The sequence below is a fragment of the Ammospiza caudacuta genome, chromosome 25 (assembly GCF_027887145.1).
Source record: "Ammospiza caudacuta isolate bAmmCau1 chromosome 25, bAmmCau1.pri, whole genome shotgun sequence".
Lineage (NCBI taxonomy): Eukaryota > Metazoa > Chordata > Aves > Passeriformes > Passerellidae > Ammospiza > Ammospiza caudacuta.
In genome coordinates, this window is record NC_080617.1 from 7,502,755 (window position 1) to 7,518,924 (window position 16,170).

At 54.4% G+C, this 16,170-nt stretch overlaps 1 protein-coding gene across 2 annotated transcripts in view; it reads left to right on the plus strand.

Annotated features, from left to right (window-relative positions):
- Window positions 1-15,604, plus strand: part of ARID1A (AT-rich interaction domain 1A) — a 53,149-nt gene extending 37,545 nt beyond the window's left edge. The window contains exons 7-21 of one of the 2 annotated variants that reach the window (XM_058819634.1): window positions 100-267; window positions 964-1,279; window positions 2,639-2,784; window positions 2,864-2,973; window positions 3,812-4,021; window positions 4,474-4,681; window positions 7,968-8,100; window positions 8,404-8,576; window positions 8,723-8,873; window positions 9,159-9,290; window positions 9,370-9,466; window positions 11,161-12,025; window positions 12,309-12,439; window positions 12,660-14,414; window positions 14,647-15,604. In XM_058819634.1, coding sequence (XP_058675617.1) covers window positions 100-267; window positions 964-1,279; window positions 2,639-2,784; window positions 2,864-2,973; window positions 3,812-4,021; window positions 4,474-4,681; window positions 7,968-8,100; window positions 8,404-8,576; window positions 8,723-8,873; window positions 9,159-9,290; window positions 9,370-9,466; window positions 11,161-12,025; window positions 12,309-12,439; window positions 12,660-14,384 — 4,565 coding nt within the window. In that variant the 3' untranslated portion in view covers window positions 14,385-14,414; window positions 14,647-15,604. Of the gene's footprint in view, window positions 1-99; window positions 268-963; window positions 1,280-2,638; window positions 2,785-2,863; window positions 2,974-3,811; window positions 4,022-4,473; window positions 4,682-7,967; window positions 8,101-8,403; window positions 8,577-8,722; window positions 8,874-9,158; window positions 9,291-9,369; window positions 9,467-11,160; window positions 12,026-12,308; window positions 12,440-12,659 lie in introns of both variants that reach the window. The other variant, XM_058819633.1, reaches the window with a different exon arrangement.
- Window positions 15,605-16,170: the final 566 nt, after the last annotated feature.

Consider the following 16,170-nt stretch of genomic DNA (forward strand, 5'->3'; position numbering starts at 1 on the left):
AGGATTCTGTCGGTGCTGGGGGCTGTTCCCTGGCACACGTGTGTGCACTGGCAGCTCGGGATGCTTTGCACTAACGCTGTTTTCCCTCCTGGTGTGCAGGGTACATGCAGAGGAACCCCCAGATGCCCCAGTACAGCTCCCCCCAGCCCGGCTCAGCCTTATCCCCCCGGCAGTCCTCGGGAGCACAGATGCACGCCGGCATGGGGCCCTACCAGCAGAACTCCATGGGGAGCTACGGACCCCAGGGCGGCCAGTACGGACCTCAAGGTGGGAACGGGGCCAGCAAAGGCCTCTCTCTGTCCTCATGTCCTGTTGGGGCCCCAGGTTGCCCAGAAAAGCTGTGGCTGCCCCATCCCTGAAAGTGTTCATGGCCTGGTTGGAGCAAGCTGGGATAGTGGAAGGTGGCCCTGCCCATGGGATGATCTTCAAGGTCCTTCCAAACCCACTCCATGATTCCATGATAAATGTTTTGATTTGTCCCCTCTTAAACTGTGGGTGATACCAACCAGAGCATTGCTCCTGTTGAGATTGATGGGATATGTTGCTTTCAGGGATAGCTGTACTTCTAAAAGTAGGATTCTTCCAACTTATTTAGGAATAAGCAGGTTGTGCCTCCCATGTAATTGTGCCAAAGGGATGGCTCTCTTTGGAGAGGAAGATGATGCCTGTTTTGGGAAGGGTTAATGTGGGATTTTCCATCCTGTCCTGGGCCATTTAGCTCTCTGTGCTGGGCTGAGGTTTGGGAGAGTTTCAGGCAGCTTCTGAATCGATGTTGTTACTTGGCTGTGTCAAAACACATTTTACGTGGCTTATATCCAAGTACTTTGACTTTGTGTTGAGGTGTGAACACTCCCCCTCATCTCTGTTAGTGATCTTTAAATATTTGCCGATAGAGGATTTCTGTGGTGATTCACGAACGGAACGGGGCGAGTGACGCCGTGTTCCCCTGTGCTCTCTCCCCAGGAGGGTACCCCAGGCAGCCAAACTACAACGCCATGTCCAACGCCAACTACCCCAGCCCGGGCATGGGGGGCAGCATGAACCCCATGGGGGCGGGCAGCCAGATGCACGGCCAGAGCGGCGTGCCCCCGTACAGCGGGCTGCCCCCGGGCAGGATGGGCCACGGGGCCATGGGCAGCCGGCCCTACGGGCCCAACATGGCCAACATGCCCCCGCAGGTGGGCAGCGGGATGTGCCCCCCGCCCGCCGGCATGAACCGCAAGGCGCAGGAGGCGGCCGCCGCCGCCATGCACGCCGCTGCCAACTCCATCCAGAACAGGTAGGGGGGCACGGCTGGCACGGGGCTGGCGCACCGCGCTGCACGGCGCCGGGCAGAGCCTGGCACACCGCGCTGCACGGCGCCGGGCAGAGCCTGGCACACCGCGCTGCACGGCGCTGGGGGCGATTGGGGGAATGCTCACAGAGGTTCCTGGAGGTTTCTGCCCTCTGTGGAGGTTTGTCCTTCATGGACGTTTGATTTCCAAGGGAAGTGTTAAAAAAGAAAGAGAGTGAACCCTGGAGGAGCCGTGTGTGTGTTGGAATGCCCAGAGCAGCTGTGGTTCCCCCATCCCTGGCAGTGCCCAAGGCCAGGTTGGACACAGCCTGGAGCAGCCTGGGATAGTGGAAGGTGTCCCTGCCCATGGTGAGGGTTGAACAGGGGGTGATCTTTAGGGTCTGTCCAGCCCAAACCATTCCAGCCCTCTATACATCATTTATTACATACTTAGGGAGTTTTTAATGCTCACAAGGGAATTATTTAACTCTGAGATCCCTTTAATTGTTTTTGCATTTTGCTTTCTGGTGCTCTCTGTTCCCTGGGTGACTTGGAGATGCTGTCCCTGTGCTCCAGCCCCTAAACCCAGCAGCCACCCAGCTGTGTGTGTGATCCAAGGCATTGCTTGTCCACTGTGAGGAACTTCTTCCTTTTAGGGCCTTGATGAGCAGCTGTGGGAAAGGAGCTGGAATTCAGCTCTGAACTTTGCACTGTTTTCTGTGGTAGTTTTCCCCTTTATTGCCCATTTCAGAGTAGGTGTGTGTGGCCTACCAGAATGCCAGGGGAGCCATGAACGTGCTCTTAAATTGGGTTCCCCCAGAAGTGGTGGATTATTTGTTGTCTGACTGGACCCTGCTCTTTATCTTCACCTGAGGGCTGCTCCTGCAGCCTCCTGCTTTTACCTGTGCCTGCCAAGGCTCAAGTTCCCAAACCCCTATAAAGGCACCCAAGCCTGTCCCTTTGAGGAAGAAGTTTGAGCCACAGTACATGGAAAACAATGCTTCCAGCCCAGGACATTCCACCATTCTAAATCCTGTATTCTCACTACACTGCCCAGGGCTGCAGAGTCTGCAGGTTAAAGGCAATTTCACAACTGAAATGAGGCTCAGTTTGTGGATCTAGGAGAACAAGATGAAAATGTTCAGACCTCCCACTTTCCAAAGGGTTTGCATCCCCTTTTCTCTTGAGAATGTGGCTTGGGCTCTGGGCACTGAGCTTTACAAGAGCACCTGATCTTTGTTCTTGGTTTGGGGCAAGTCACTCCTCCTTGTCCTTTTAAAGTTTCTTTTAGCAAAGCTGCTTTGTCAGAAGGCAATATCCTAGTGCCTAGTATGTGGAGTAATTGTGTGTTTCTTCCTCCTCCAGGCCTCCTGGTTATCCCAACATGAACCAGGGGGGAATGATGGGCACTGGGCCTCCTTATGGGCAGGGAATTAACAGCATGGCTGGCATGATGAACCCCCAGGGCCCCCCCTACCCCATGGGGGGCAACATGGCCAACAACTCTGCAGGTAAGCCAGAGCTTTAGGACCTCACTGATGTCATTGCATGGAAGGAGAATCAGTGTTAAAGATTCCTTTAACTTCCCAGGGATGGCAGCCAGCCCTGAAATGATGGGACTCGGGGATGTCAAATTAACACCTGCAACTAAAATGAACAACAAGGCAGATGGGACGCCCAAAGCAGAATCCAAGTCAAAGGTAAAACGTTCTGGGTTTTGTTTTTATTGACTCCCATCCTCCTCAGCATCCAGGGAAATAAAGCCATGTGTTGTGTTGGATTGAACAGTGGAGGGGAACGGTTCCCAGTCCTGTGGGACACATGGATTTCACCTGGAAAACAAATTCAGTATTAGGAATTATTACCTGCCACGGTGAAACTGCCAAAAGCAGCATAAACAAACCTGAGTTTGTTGGTGGAGTGGGCCTGGAGCGAGGCAGCTCTCAGCTGGGACGTGGTAACTAAAGTGTTGCAGTTGTTTCACAAACAGACCTCTCACTAATCCTGTATCAAAGCCAGAAGAGGGAGGCAAACAAGTTCTTCAGGGAGTGTTTTTCTTTGCATTGCTGCTACCAGTTTCAAAAGAACCACCAGAAAAGCAGTTTCTGAGCCCCTGGTCTCCTTCTTTGCTACCTGAAGGAAAACAAATGCTCAGCAGGTTTGATCCCTGTGCCAGTAGCAAGAAGATCCAGGAGATCTCTCACTTCTGCTCCTGTGTTCTGGCATCTGCCTCTCTTATTTATGGCAAAAGAGGAGTTGAATGTTCTTAGCCACAAATCAGGGCTGGTCTGTGCTGTGAAGGAATCTCATGTGCCATGAACACACTCAGTTCTGGGTCTGGGGTTCACTTGGAACATACCAGTTTTGAGGAACACCTCTAGTTCAGGAGATCATTCTTAAGTAAGGATTTGGAGTGCCAGAGCCATCTGCCTCCACTCCAGGTGGTGAAGGACACAGGAGACAGGGCCGGATGCCCCCTGGGACATGGAGGAGCTGCTGTGGTGCCACTCAGTCCTGATCTCTCTTTCCTTCTCCTAGAAGTCCAGTTCCTCTACCACGACCAACGAGAAGATCACCAAGCTGTACGAGCTGGGAGGGGAGCCCGAGAGGAAGCTGTGGGTGGATCGATACCTGGCCTTCACCGAGGAGAAGGCCATGGGCATGACCAACCTGCCAGCCGTGGGCAGGAAGCCCCTGGACCTGTACAGGCTCTACATCTCTGTCAAGGAGATCGGGGGATTGACTCAGGTCAGTGACCCCAGCACAAAGATCAGCTCTGGGGCCAGATGTGAGCCATGCATTTCCATTTAGCCTTAACATTTTATCTGTTTTATTTCTGTAAATAAAACCCAGCACCCTTTAAGGGAGCCAGATGTCTGCTCCTCCTTTGTCTGGGTGAGAACAGTCTGTGGCCAGATCCAATCCAAGCCCTTTTTTCTGCTTGCCCAGTGCAAAGATTGGTGACACTGCCTTTGTTTTTGCGTCTGGCTGTCAGCTGACCTCGTGCCTAATTTGATTTGCAATCTGTCCCTGGAAATGTGAAAAGTTTCCTGTAGGTGAAGAAGGGAGTTCAGTGGTTTTGGGGTTGCTCTGCTTGGCCCTCAGTGCACCCTTTGTGTGAGCTGGGAAGGGTTGATGTCTCCTCTGGGAGGGGGTACAGCTGGGATTTGGAGTTCAGAGCCTCCTGTTTGCTCGTGCAGGTCAACAAGAACAAGAAGTGGCGCGAGCTGGCCACCAACCTGAACGTGGGCACGTCGAGCAGCGCAGCCAGCTCCCTGAAGAAGCAGTACATCCAGTGTCTGTACGCCTTCGAGTGCAAGATCGAGCGCGGCGAGGATCCCCCGCCCGACATCTTCGCAGCTGCTGACTCCAAGAAATCCCAGACCAAGATCCAGCCCCCATCTCCAGGTGAGGCCAGGCCTGGTTTGAGCAGGGCTGTGTGAGCAGGAGGGTCTGTGGCACTTGCTGGGGGCCAGGCTGGTCCAAACTGCCAAATCCCCCCCGTTCTCTGGCTGTGCAGGATAAAAGTGCTTTGGTAAAGTGGGAGTGGGTGAGACTGGGAGTGCGCTGAGCCTCTTGGGATTCAGTTTGTCTGTCCAAGCTCTGGATTAAGCTTGAGAGAAAGGAAATTCTAAAAATACACACACACACCTCTGTGCTTGCTGCTGCATCTCTCTGGAGGAGAGAGAGCTCTGGAGTTTCCCTGCAGGGTGGCTCCAGCAGCAGCCCCTGCTACTGCTCCTGTTTGGGAGCCCACTGTAAAAGCTGAGCTGCTTTGGACTGTGCCAGTGATTCCTTCTGCAGGAGAGGCTGCATGTGGGTGTGCACTCACCCTCCTCAGGAATTCCTGCTCTCAGCCCTCAGCAGGAGCCAGGGAGGGCATTCTGGGGCTCAGAGCACTAGAGGCCTACAACATGCTTTAGGAATCTTTAAAATGCACCTTTGCTGTTGCTTCAGATTTTAGGGGGTGCTCCTGCTTCTGAATATTTAAGCACAATGCTCAATTCAGATTTGTTAAACAAAAATAGAAAAGACATGCAGGCCAGCCATGCACGTTGTGCTCTTTAGTCTTTGGAAAGTCTGATCCTTTCTGTCTCATTTGCATTGAGTTCATTGCTTGAATTGCTGCTGAATTTGCCAACTCTCCTTTAAGCTTGAGTTTTCCAGTTTGTCTTATAACTAAAAATCTTCAGATGCTTTTTCTGGTCAGGAGCCTGCTCATGTAGGTGAAACAAAAACTTGGTCTGCTTTGAAGTTCCTATAATGTTTGCAAAAAAAAGCCTTTTTGGTTGTGAAAGCTGGCACCATGTTCGTCTGGCTCCTGAGGAGCAGAATAATGAAGCTCTTTTGCCTGCAGTGCAGTTGTGTCCCAGCCCTGCTGGACCCTTCAGGGACAGTGGGCCTGTCCCAGTGCTCTGCTGGGCACCACATTTCTCCTTCCAGCTACAGGGGGGGTTTTGTAAAGAACTAAATCCTGTCTTGTCACTGGTCAGGAAACCTGCCCCACGGAGCTTCAGCCTTGTGTGTTCTGCAAGATAAAGAAACTTCTGTGCCATTAGACTGAACCTCTGTCCAAAGTGGGTCTGAGTTCTGCCCAAACTACACCACAAATCCAATCCCACTCTATTTCCAAAACCTCTTTCTTGCCCCCCAGTGCAGTGGAACAAAGATGTTGAGAGCATTTGGAGTTTATTTGGAGAGAGCTGAGACTTTTAGGAAGCCACTTTAGACTTGCTGTAGCTCTAGGTGTGTGTCAGAGTGGATTAGGTGCTGCATCAGATTTTGTTTTGTTTTAGCTCACGTGGTGTTTGGGAAGGGCCTGGCTCTGCCTTCTGGGCTGAGCTCCTGCTTCAGCAGGAGGAATTTGCAGGGCTCTTACCCCAAACTCTGCACGTTTGGGTCCTGCTCTGGGAGGACCCTGCTGCATTTCCAGCTCAAACCCTTCTCTGGGTGCTCCAACTCCCACACTGGGAACGTGCAGGGCAGCACTGCAGCCTGGCTGGTGGCTCTGATGCTTTCTGCTGAATCACTCAGCTGTCCCTGCTCCTCTTTCACTTTCCTTTTCGTCCTCCCAGGGCCTGGGGGTGTGGGGCAGACAGAAATTGCTCTGTCAGCCCAGCTCCAGTTGAGGAGCCCTAGGGCAGTGTGGATGCTGCTCTTCCAGGGCCCCACACAGTCCTGTCCCCAGGGAATCGCCTGGATGAGAATAAATTCCCTGTTTGGGAACCTGTTTGTGGACAACAGGGGGACGTTTTGAAGCCATTTCATCATTTGGTTGAAGGGCTCTGCTGTCCCACAGACGTGGTTTGCTCTCCTTGCAGACCTCACAACCTGTTGGCATTGGCTCGCTCTTCATTTCAGCCTATTCTGCCCAATTAACTCCTGCAGAACTTTGGGAATGGTGAGGGTTGCACCGTGCTGCTCTCCATTAACCCTTCCTGGGGCTGCAGAGGTGGAGCTCCTGGTGCCAGAGCTCGTCCATGTCCATCACACCCTCAGCAGCCAGCAGTGCCCCAGAGATGGTGGCCAGAGGGAACTGAGAGCTCCCTCATGGGCACCGGGAGTTTCCTCTGGCAGAGTCCCCGGGGAGGCACCTTAGGTTGGAATTCCCAGAGCGTGGAGCTGGCCCTGCTCCAGCTCCGGGTGAGTTTGTGAGTGGGAGGGACAGCGGGAGCTGGGGACAAACACCAAATGGCAGCAGGCAGGGAATGTCTGGGGAATATCTCGGGGAATGTCTCAGGGACTCCTCCAGAGCCATTCCTGGGGGATTCAGCAGGGCTGGGCTGCCAGGGAGGGGCTGTGAGTGAAGGAGCTCCTGCTGCCCTTCCTCCTGCAGCCCTCGCGGCCGAGGGAGTCGCAGAGCACAGGACAGGGTGCCAGGAAGGTGGGGTGTAAACAAACGTGGCCTGGACGTGACCTCGGAGGATTTTAATGAATAGCTGAAATGACTCATCAGCCGGCAGGGCTGAGGCTGAGGGATATCGGGTGCTGGGGACGGAACTAATGGAAACATTAATTAAGAGTTCAGCTCTTGCCAGCTGCGAGGAGCGGCTGAACCTGAGCTGATGCTGTCACAGCGATCCCGGGCCAGGGGAGAGCTGCTGGAGCTGCAGCACAGCTGGATTGCTGGATTGCACAGGGGGGTTTGGTCAAGGCTCAGTGGAGCAGAAAGCTGGGGCTTGCAGGGAACCTGCTGGACGGGTTTTGTGCGCATTCCCTGTTCCAGGAATCCTTGGGAGTGGTGCTTCACTGGTGAATTCACTGCTCTGGGAGGGCAGAGCAGGCAGAGGAGCCTCCTTCAGCTGTGGTTTCCATGGCTGGGGAGATCCTGGGGCTCCCAGGACAGCGTTCCAGCCCTCCATCCTGGCTGGGGGATGTGAAGGTGACAGGCACATCAGGGGTTGTTGTCACTTGGCAGAAGCCCCACGTTCCTGCCACGTGGTGCCCTCCAGAGCATCAGCTCTGACAGGATAACGTGGGAAGCACCACACAGGGCCATGGTGTGGAAAAGGGAACAGGGTTAAGATGAGCAGAGACACAACCTGTCACCTTTGGGTTCTTCTGGGGAGCCTGGCCCAGCCTGTCCTTGAACTGCTGAGCTCCTCGTGCTTTCTTGGTCATATTTCATCTGTCTCTTCCTCAAAGGACTCTGGGAGGGTGCAAGGCTGCTCACCCCATGTTCCTCCTCTTGCAGCGGGTTCAGGCTCCATGCAGGGCCCTCAGACACCTCAGTCCACCAGCAGCTCCATGGCAGAAGGAGGGGACTTGAAGCCACCAACTCCAGCCTCGACGCCTCACAGTCAGATGCCGCCTTTGCCAGGCATCAGGTATGGCACCGCTGCTGGGGGTGACACCTCTGGGTCATTGCTGCAGATGTTGGGGCCTTGGGTGTCTGTTTTGGTGGGACTCCACAGCTTGGCTCCTTCCCTCATGGCTGACAGCAACATCATGTGTGAAGGTTATTTAATCTTGGAGTTGGGTCTGAGGATAGCATTGTGGAGGGACAGTTCCTCTGAGCTCTGGCCCTTGGAGGGGGTGGCAGCACCTGAGAGGGAGCATGTGAGGAAGAGTATCCTGAGGACTGTCATGGACCACTGTAATGTGGTGTTTGTGGGGCTTTTTTGGAGCAGGAGTAACTCGGTGGGCCTTCAGGATGCCTTTGCAGACGGCAGTGATCCCACGTTCCAGAAACGGAACTCCATGACTCCAAATCCAGGGTACCAGCCCAGCATGAATACCTCTGACATGATGGGTCGCATGTCTTACGAGCCAAATAAAGATCCCTACAGCAGTATGAGGAAAGGTGAGGGATCATCCTCTCCTGGAGCCCCCATCCCTGCCTGGCTGGGTGCTGGAAACGCTGCAGGACACCCCCTGCTCGCCCTTCCTGCCCAGAGCCTCAGGTGTCTTTCCCTAAGGGTGTGTTCAGTGGTTCTTTTTCTCTTGCAGCTCCAGGAAGCGACCCCTTCATGTCCTCAGGGCAGGGCCCCAACAGTGGCATGGGTGACCCTTACAACCGCGCCGCCGGCCCCGGCATGGGCAACATGGCCATGGGCCAGCGGCAGCACTACTCCTACGGAGCCCCCTACGACAGAGTCAGGTGGGTGCTGCCCTTCCTGCCCCACCCTGCCCTGCCCTGCCCTATCCTGTCCTCCCCGGGGCACCTCGGGCACCTCTGCCCACTGCCACGGCTGTGCTGAGCAGCCTGTGCCACGCAGGCTCCTGAATGCCTGCCCGTGGGGCTCTCTCGGTCTGTTTCCCTGGGTCCTGAGTGCCCGTGGGGCTCTCTCTGTCCCTTTGCCCGGTCCTGAGTGCCCGTGGGGCTCTCTCTGTCCCTTTGCCCGGTCCTGAGTGCCCATGGGGCTCTCTCTGTCTCTCCCCACAGGACGGAGCCGGGGCTGGGGCCCGAGGGCAGCCTGGGCACTGGCACCCCCCAGCCCAGCATCCTGCCCGCCGCGCCCGACTCGGGCATGTACTCGCCCAGCCGCTACCCCCAGCAGCAGCAGCAGCAGCAAAGGTCTGTGCCAGGGGCTGCTGTCCCCAGCCAGGGCTGCCAGCCCGTGACAGGGACACTGACACATCTCTCTCTTCTCCAGACATGATTCCTATGGCAATCAATTCTCCACTCAAGGCACATCCTCGGGCAGCCCCTTCCCCAGCCAGCAAACCACCATGTATCAGCAGCAGCAGCAGGTGGGTGATCCAGGGATCCCAGCTGGCTCAACTGGGAGTTTTACCTGTGCTCTTTGTGAAGAGGGGAAGATGGAAACTCTCAGGGCTGTGCATTTGCTTTATGAATGTGAGGAATTGGGTACCTCATCACAGAATCACACAGTGGCTTGGGTAAAGGGACCTTAAAGCCCATCCAGGGCCACCCCCTGCCATGGGCAGGGACAACTTCCCAGGGAGCTCTAAGCCCTGTCCAACCTGATTTTGAAAACAATTGTAAAAGTTTTAATTGACATTCCCAGTGCCGTGTTAACAAAACAGTGTTCTGAGAATGGAGGTTGTGTGGTTTGCATGCTCTGGTCAGGTAGCAGAAGGTCAGGGAGCTTTATTGGGCTTCTCTGTCCCTCTGGAACTTTGTGAATCCCATCCTGTTTCTGTAACACTTTTGGTCCAAGTGATGACTTTCTTTGGAGTAAGTCCTGGATCATTCAGGAGAGCTGTTTCAAGTGGATTGTTCTGCACAAACCAGGGGATTGTTTTGGTTCTTCCCTTTCCCATCCTGCAGCCAGAGGCTTCAGACTCCATGGCCCTGCTGCCTCCTCCTCCTCCTTGCTGTTCCCAAACCCATCAGGTTTGTTTCAGGACAGTTTGAATGAACGTGGATCCCTTCCCATAATCCTCACATACGACTTGCTCTTTGTATCCGTGCCAGGACCCATAATGTTTTCCTGATAATTTTAAGTCCTATGGTTTAGGAGAGTATAGAGAGGGCACTCACTGAGCTGTGCTAAGAATAATTCCAACTGCTCTGCAGTTTGGCTCTGCAACCAGAGCCACAGGGCTCGGAGCCAAGAGTTCGAGTTACTCTGGAACTTGTCATCTTTGAAGCCCTAGAGCTCCATCTGAAGCCAGTTACGACCGTGGAGTGTCTGAATAGCCTCCACAGCAGCTACAGCTCAGACCTTGGAGGCAAGAGAGAGCCTGGATTTTAATTTGGGCAGCAGTTGGCTGTTTTCTCCATTTGCACTTTAAAGAATTAGGGGTGAGAAGCCTTCTTGCTCCTTTCAGCAAAGTGTTTTGAAATCCACAGGAAAGGAAGAAGCAGGAAGTACAACAGTTTTTAATGCATTTTGTCTGATACTTGAGCAGAAACCTGGGAAATGAGAGAAATAGGGTCTGATAAAATTCCTGGATGTGGAAGGAAGCAAGTGCCAATGTCTGGTCTGGTTTGTGGTGAATGCAGAGTAGAGCTGAGCCCTTTCTGCAGGAAAGTCCTTTCTGTGGGCAGACTCCTGCCCCCGAGGCATCCTTGTGGAATCCACAGGGAACCTCCCCAGGCAGCCACAAGGAATTGGCCGTGGCTTGTGAAATGGAACAAGTGATCCAACTTTCACATCGGGTACAGCCAGCAAGGAGACAGAGCCTCTCCCAGGCCATGCCGTGGGGCAGATCCTCTGGCTCTGGGGACTCTGCCCAGAGGTTTGGCTTTTTGTTTCATGGAATCAGCGAGGGTGGAAACGACCTCTGGGATCCATGAGTCCAAGGTGTGACCGATCACCACCACATCACCCAGGGCAGAGCACTGAGAGCCACATTCAGGTGTTTCTTGGAGAGCTCCAGGGATGGTGATTGCGCCAACTCCCTGTGCAGCCCCTTGCAGAGAAGCAATCCCAAACTCCCACTCACCCGACCCCGTCTGTGCCTTTCTGTCCCCGCAGAACTACAAGCGGCCGATGGACGGCAGCTACGGGCTGCCCGCCAAGCGGCACGAGGGCGAGCTCTACAACGTTCCCTACAGCTCGGGGCAGGGCCAGCCGCAGCAGCAGCTGCCCCCGGCGCAGCCGCAGCAGCCCAGCCAGCAGCCGCCGGCGCAGCCCTCGCCGCAGCAGGACCTGTACAACCAGTACGGCAGCACGTACCCGGCCGAGCGCCGCCCCGGCCAGAGCCAGTTCCCCTTCCAGTTCGGCAGGGAGCGCGTCTCGGCCGCCCCCGGCTCCGGCGCCCAGCAGAACATCCCCCCCCAGATGATGGGGGGCCCCCTCCAGCCGGCGCCCGAGGGTCCCCAGCAAGGGGCCCTGTGGCAGGGCAGGAACGAGCTGGGCTACGGCAGCTACCCCAACCGGCAGAGCTCGGGCGCGGCGCCGCAGGGCCCCGCCTACCACGGGGTGGCTCGAACGGATGAAATCCTGCATTCAGACCAGAGGGTCAACCACGAGGGACCATGGCCTTCCCACGGGAACAGGCAACCTCCTTACGGCCCCTCCGCCCCCGTGCCCCCCATGACCAGGCCCCCCCAGTCCAACTACCAGACCCCCCCCAGCATGCAGAATCACATTCCTCAGGTATCCAGCCCAGCACCTCTGCCCAGACCTCTGGAGAACCGCACTTCTCCCAGTAAATCCCCGTTCCTGCACTCGGGGATGAAGATGCAGAAGGCGGGGCCGCCCGTGCCTGCCTCGCACATCACACCAGCAGCTGTGCAGCCCCCCATGATCCGACGGGACATCACCTTCCCGCCCGGCTCCGTGGAGGCCACGCAACCCGTGCTGAAGCAGAGGAGGCGGCTGACGGCAAAAGATATCGGTAAGAGGAACCTCCTGCCCTCCTGCTGGAGCCTTCTGAGGGATTGGTGCTGCCTTGGCCCTTCAGTACAGAGGGGCTCTGCTGGCTTTGAAAAAAAAAGGCATTTTTACAGGTTAATTGTGTCCTGAGCCCTTATTCTGGCATTGCCTGTGGGCAGGTTGGTGGTAGATGTCTACTGTCATCTTAACCAGGCTCTGCTCTTCACAGGTTCAAATCAGTATCAAGTGTCTCCTTTTTGTTTTGAAACTCCAGGAGCTGGAAGTGTCATGTGTTTATGTTACAGGAACTCCTGAAGCCTGGAGAGTGATGATGTCTCTGAAGTCGGGGCTGCTGGCTGAAAGTACGTGGGCCTTAGATACCATAAACATCCTGCTCTATGATGACAACAGCATAATGACCTTCAACCTCAGCCAGGTGGGTGCAGATGCTCTCTGGGACAGGTCTTTGAAGTGCTGATGCTGCAGGGGTTTCTGTCAGCCAGGTGTCAATGAGCAGCTCATGCAGCCTCTGTACCTGGAGCGTGGGGTGTGAGCAGCTGTGAGTGGTCACTCCCTGGCCTGAGTGATCTGTGTGTGCGCAAAGGCCTTCCCGGGGAGTTGTTTTCTGATCGCTGTTCCTTCCTGCCCCCATGTAGCTGCCAGGCTTGCTGGAACTCCTGGTGGAATATTTCCGGCGCTGCCTGATTGAGATCTTTGGAATCCTGAAGGAATATGAGGTAGGAGACCCAGGGCAAAGAACACTATTAGATCCAGAAAGGTTCTGCAAATCTTCAGCTTCCTCCCCTGAAGAAGGGGAGGAGGACGACGAGCCACGGAGCCTGAACTGTGAGGAGGAAGAGGAGGATGAGGAAGAAGAGGAGGCCGCGTTTTCGAGCAAGGACAAAGTACCTCTGGAGAGCAGCGAGGAGAAGCTAGTGAGTAAATTTGACAAGCTTCCAGTGAAGGTGGTGCAGAAGAATGACCCCTTTGTGGTGGATTACTCAGACAAGCTGGGCCGGGTGCAGGAGTTCGACAGCGGGCTCCTGCACTGGCGCATCGGCGGCGGGGACACCACCGAGCACATCCAGACACACTTCGAGAGCAAGACCGAGCTGCCCTTGCCTCACAAACGAGCTTCCTGCTCCTCTGCCCTGAGGAAACGTTCAGCAGCCGAGAGCAACCCGAGCCCCAGGGAAGGGGAGGCTCCCGCGCCCGACGGCTCCGCGGAGAAGAGGATAACTGCCACCATGGATGACATGCTCTCGGCACGCCCGGGCTCCCTGGCGGGCGAGGAGGAGGAGGGCAAAGCCTCGGAAACGGCCAAGGAGAGCAGCAAGTTTCCCTTTGTCATCAGTCCAGCTCAGAGCCACAGAAATATAAAAATCCTGGAGGATGAGCCCCACAGTAAGGACGAGACACCGCTCTGCACCCTCCTGGACTGGCAGGACTCTCTGGCCAAGCGCTGCATCTGCGTCTCCAACATCATCAGGAGTTTATCGTTTGTGCCAGGCAATGACTTTGAAATGTCCAAACACCCTGGGCTGCTGCTGATTCTAGGGAAACTGATCCTCCTTCACCACAAGCATCCGGAACGCAAACAGGCGCCCCTGACCTACGAGAAGGAGGAGGAGCAGGACCAAGGGGTGAGCTGCAACAAGGTGGAGTGGTGGTGGGACTGTTTGGAGATGCTGCGTGAAAACACACTGGTCACGTTGGCCAACATTTCTGGGCAGCTGGACCTCTCCCCTTACCCGGAAAGCATCTGTTTGCCTATCCTGGATGGACTCCTCCACTGGGCAGTGTGTCCCTCAGCAGAGGCCCAGGATCCCTTTCCGACACTGGGACCCAACGCTGTCCTCTCCCCTCAGAGACTGGTTTTGGAAACACTCAGCAAGCTCAGCATCCAGGACAACAACGTGGATTTGATCCTGGCCACGCCGCCCTTCAGCCGCCTGGAGAAGCTGTACAGCACCATGGTGCGGTTCCTCAGTGACAGAAAGAACCCGGTGTGCCGGGAGATGGCCGTGGTGCTGCTGGCCAACCTGGCCCAGGGGGACAGCCTGGCCGCCAGAGCCATCGCCGTGCAGAAGGGCAGCATTGGCAACCTGCTGGGCTTCCTGGAGGACAGCCTGGCCGCCACGCAGTTCCAGCAGAGCCAGGCGGGGCTGATGCACATGCAGAGCCCGCCCTTCGAGGCCACCAGCGTGGACATGATGCGCCGCGCCGCCCGCGCGCTGCTGGCCCTGGCCAAGGTGGACGAGAACCACTCGGAGTTCACCTTGTACGAGTCGCGGCTCTTGGACATCTCCGTGTCGCCTTTGATGAACTCTTTGGTTTCACAAGTTATTTGTGATGTACTGTTTTTAATTGGCCAGTCATGACAGCTGTGGGATCCGAGCCCCCGTGTGCGTGTGCGTGAGTGGAGAACTTAGAAACTGACTGTTGCCCTTTATTTATGCAAAACCACCTCAGAATCCACTGTCTGCCCTGCGCTGTCCTGCTTCTCCCTCGGGGAAGGATCTCCCCGGCCCCTCTCCCCCTCCCTGCCCCTCAGATTTGTCCCCAATCCCTTACTAAAGGAGACAAAGTTCTGTCTACATAGAAGACTTTTTTTATTTTAACCAAAGTTACTGTCGTTTACAGTGAGTTTGGGGAAAGACGACTTGCCGTGTTATCCCATTGACAGGCACCACTTTCATAACTGTTTTTAATGGTAAACTCTGAAGGACAAAAAGTGACTGCTGAACTCTGTGTGGTTTATCGTTGTACATTCACAATCTTGCAGGAACCAAGAAGTTACCAGTTGTGAACAGACCTTGTCCAAGGGAGGCCTGTGCAGTAGCGTGTAGAACTCCATGTACTGTACACCTTAAACTGTAAACATACTGTAATAATGTCTCACATGGATAAAAAAAAAAGAAAAAAACGCTGGATCAGCAGCAAGCTGTAGTTTTTAAAAATGTTTTTAGTTAATGTTGAGGAGAAAAAAAGGCTTTTCCCCCAAAGTATAATGTGTGAACCTACAACACCCTGACCTCTTTCTCTCTTCCTCCTTGATTGTATGAATAACCCTGAGATCACCTCTTAGAACTGGTTTTAACCTTTAGCTGCAGCCCAGCGCTGCCACGTGTGTATATATATATGACGTTGTACATTGCACATACCCTGAGACTCCTGCAGTTTTGTCCCCTCCCACCCTTTATAGTATGACGAGTTAACGAGTTGATGACCTGCAAAAGCGAGACACAATTATTTAATCTCTTGCCAGACATCCCTCCCTGGAGGATGCTGTACAGGTCTCTGTGTATAAAGTCATTGCTGTCTCAGCAGCCAATCAACTTATAGTTTATTTTTTTCCTGTTTTTGTTTTCTTTCTAATCGAGGTGTGAAAAAGTTCTAGGTTCAGTTGAAGTTCCTGATGAAGAAACACAATTGAGATTTTTCAGTGATGAATTCTGCATATTTGTATTTCAGACGATGTAGCTAAAAACTTGATGTAAATTCCTCCCTTTTTTCCTTTTTTGGCTTAATGAATATCATTTATTCAGTATGAAATCTTTATACTATATGTTCCACGTGTTAAGAATAAATGTACATTAAATCTTGGTAAGATGTTTGTAAGGGTTTTTTTTATTGGCAGGACAGGGAGGGCAGCTCGGTGCTGGTGATGCCCGAGGCCTGCCCTGCTCTGATGCCGCTTGCTCTGACTTCACTTTCCCTGCTGGAATTTTTCCTTAGCAGCTGCCCAGGCTCGGGATCTGCAGCGTGAGGTGAAGCTGTGGCTGCCAGGGAGGGAAGGGAGGCAGCTCCCTCCCAGCTCTGTAAAGTGGAAAATTTTCCTTCCCCTCGCATTTTTCACCTTTTCTTGGGAGTGTGGCACAGACTCTTGACTTCCTCCCGAGCCGGGGCTTTCCAGCAGACAGAGCTCCCAGGCTTTCCTGCAGCAAGTAGCCGAGCTCAGGCTCCCTGGATGAGGATCTGCAGTTTCAGGGCTGTGGAAGGATGTATTTCATTTAGCCCCAGGCTCTGTCCTCAGCGGATGCTGCAAGTCGGGTAGCTGGAACTGCTCATTAAAGGAAAAACAGCTTTTTTTAAAGGCAAACGTCATTTTTGTTCAGAAATTCCCCTTGTTTTATCTTCCCAGTCCTCTCCTCAGGAGCTCTCAGT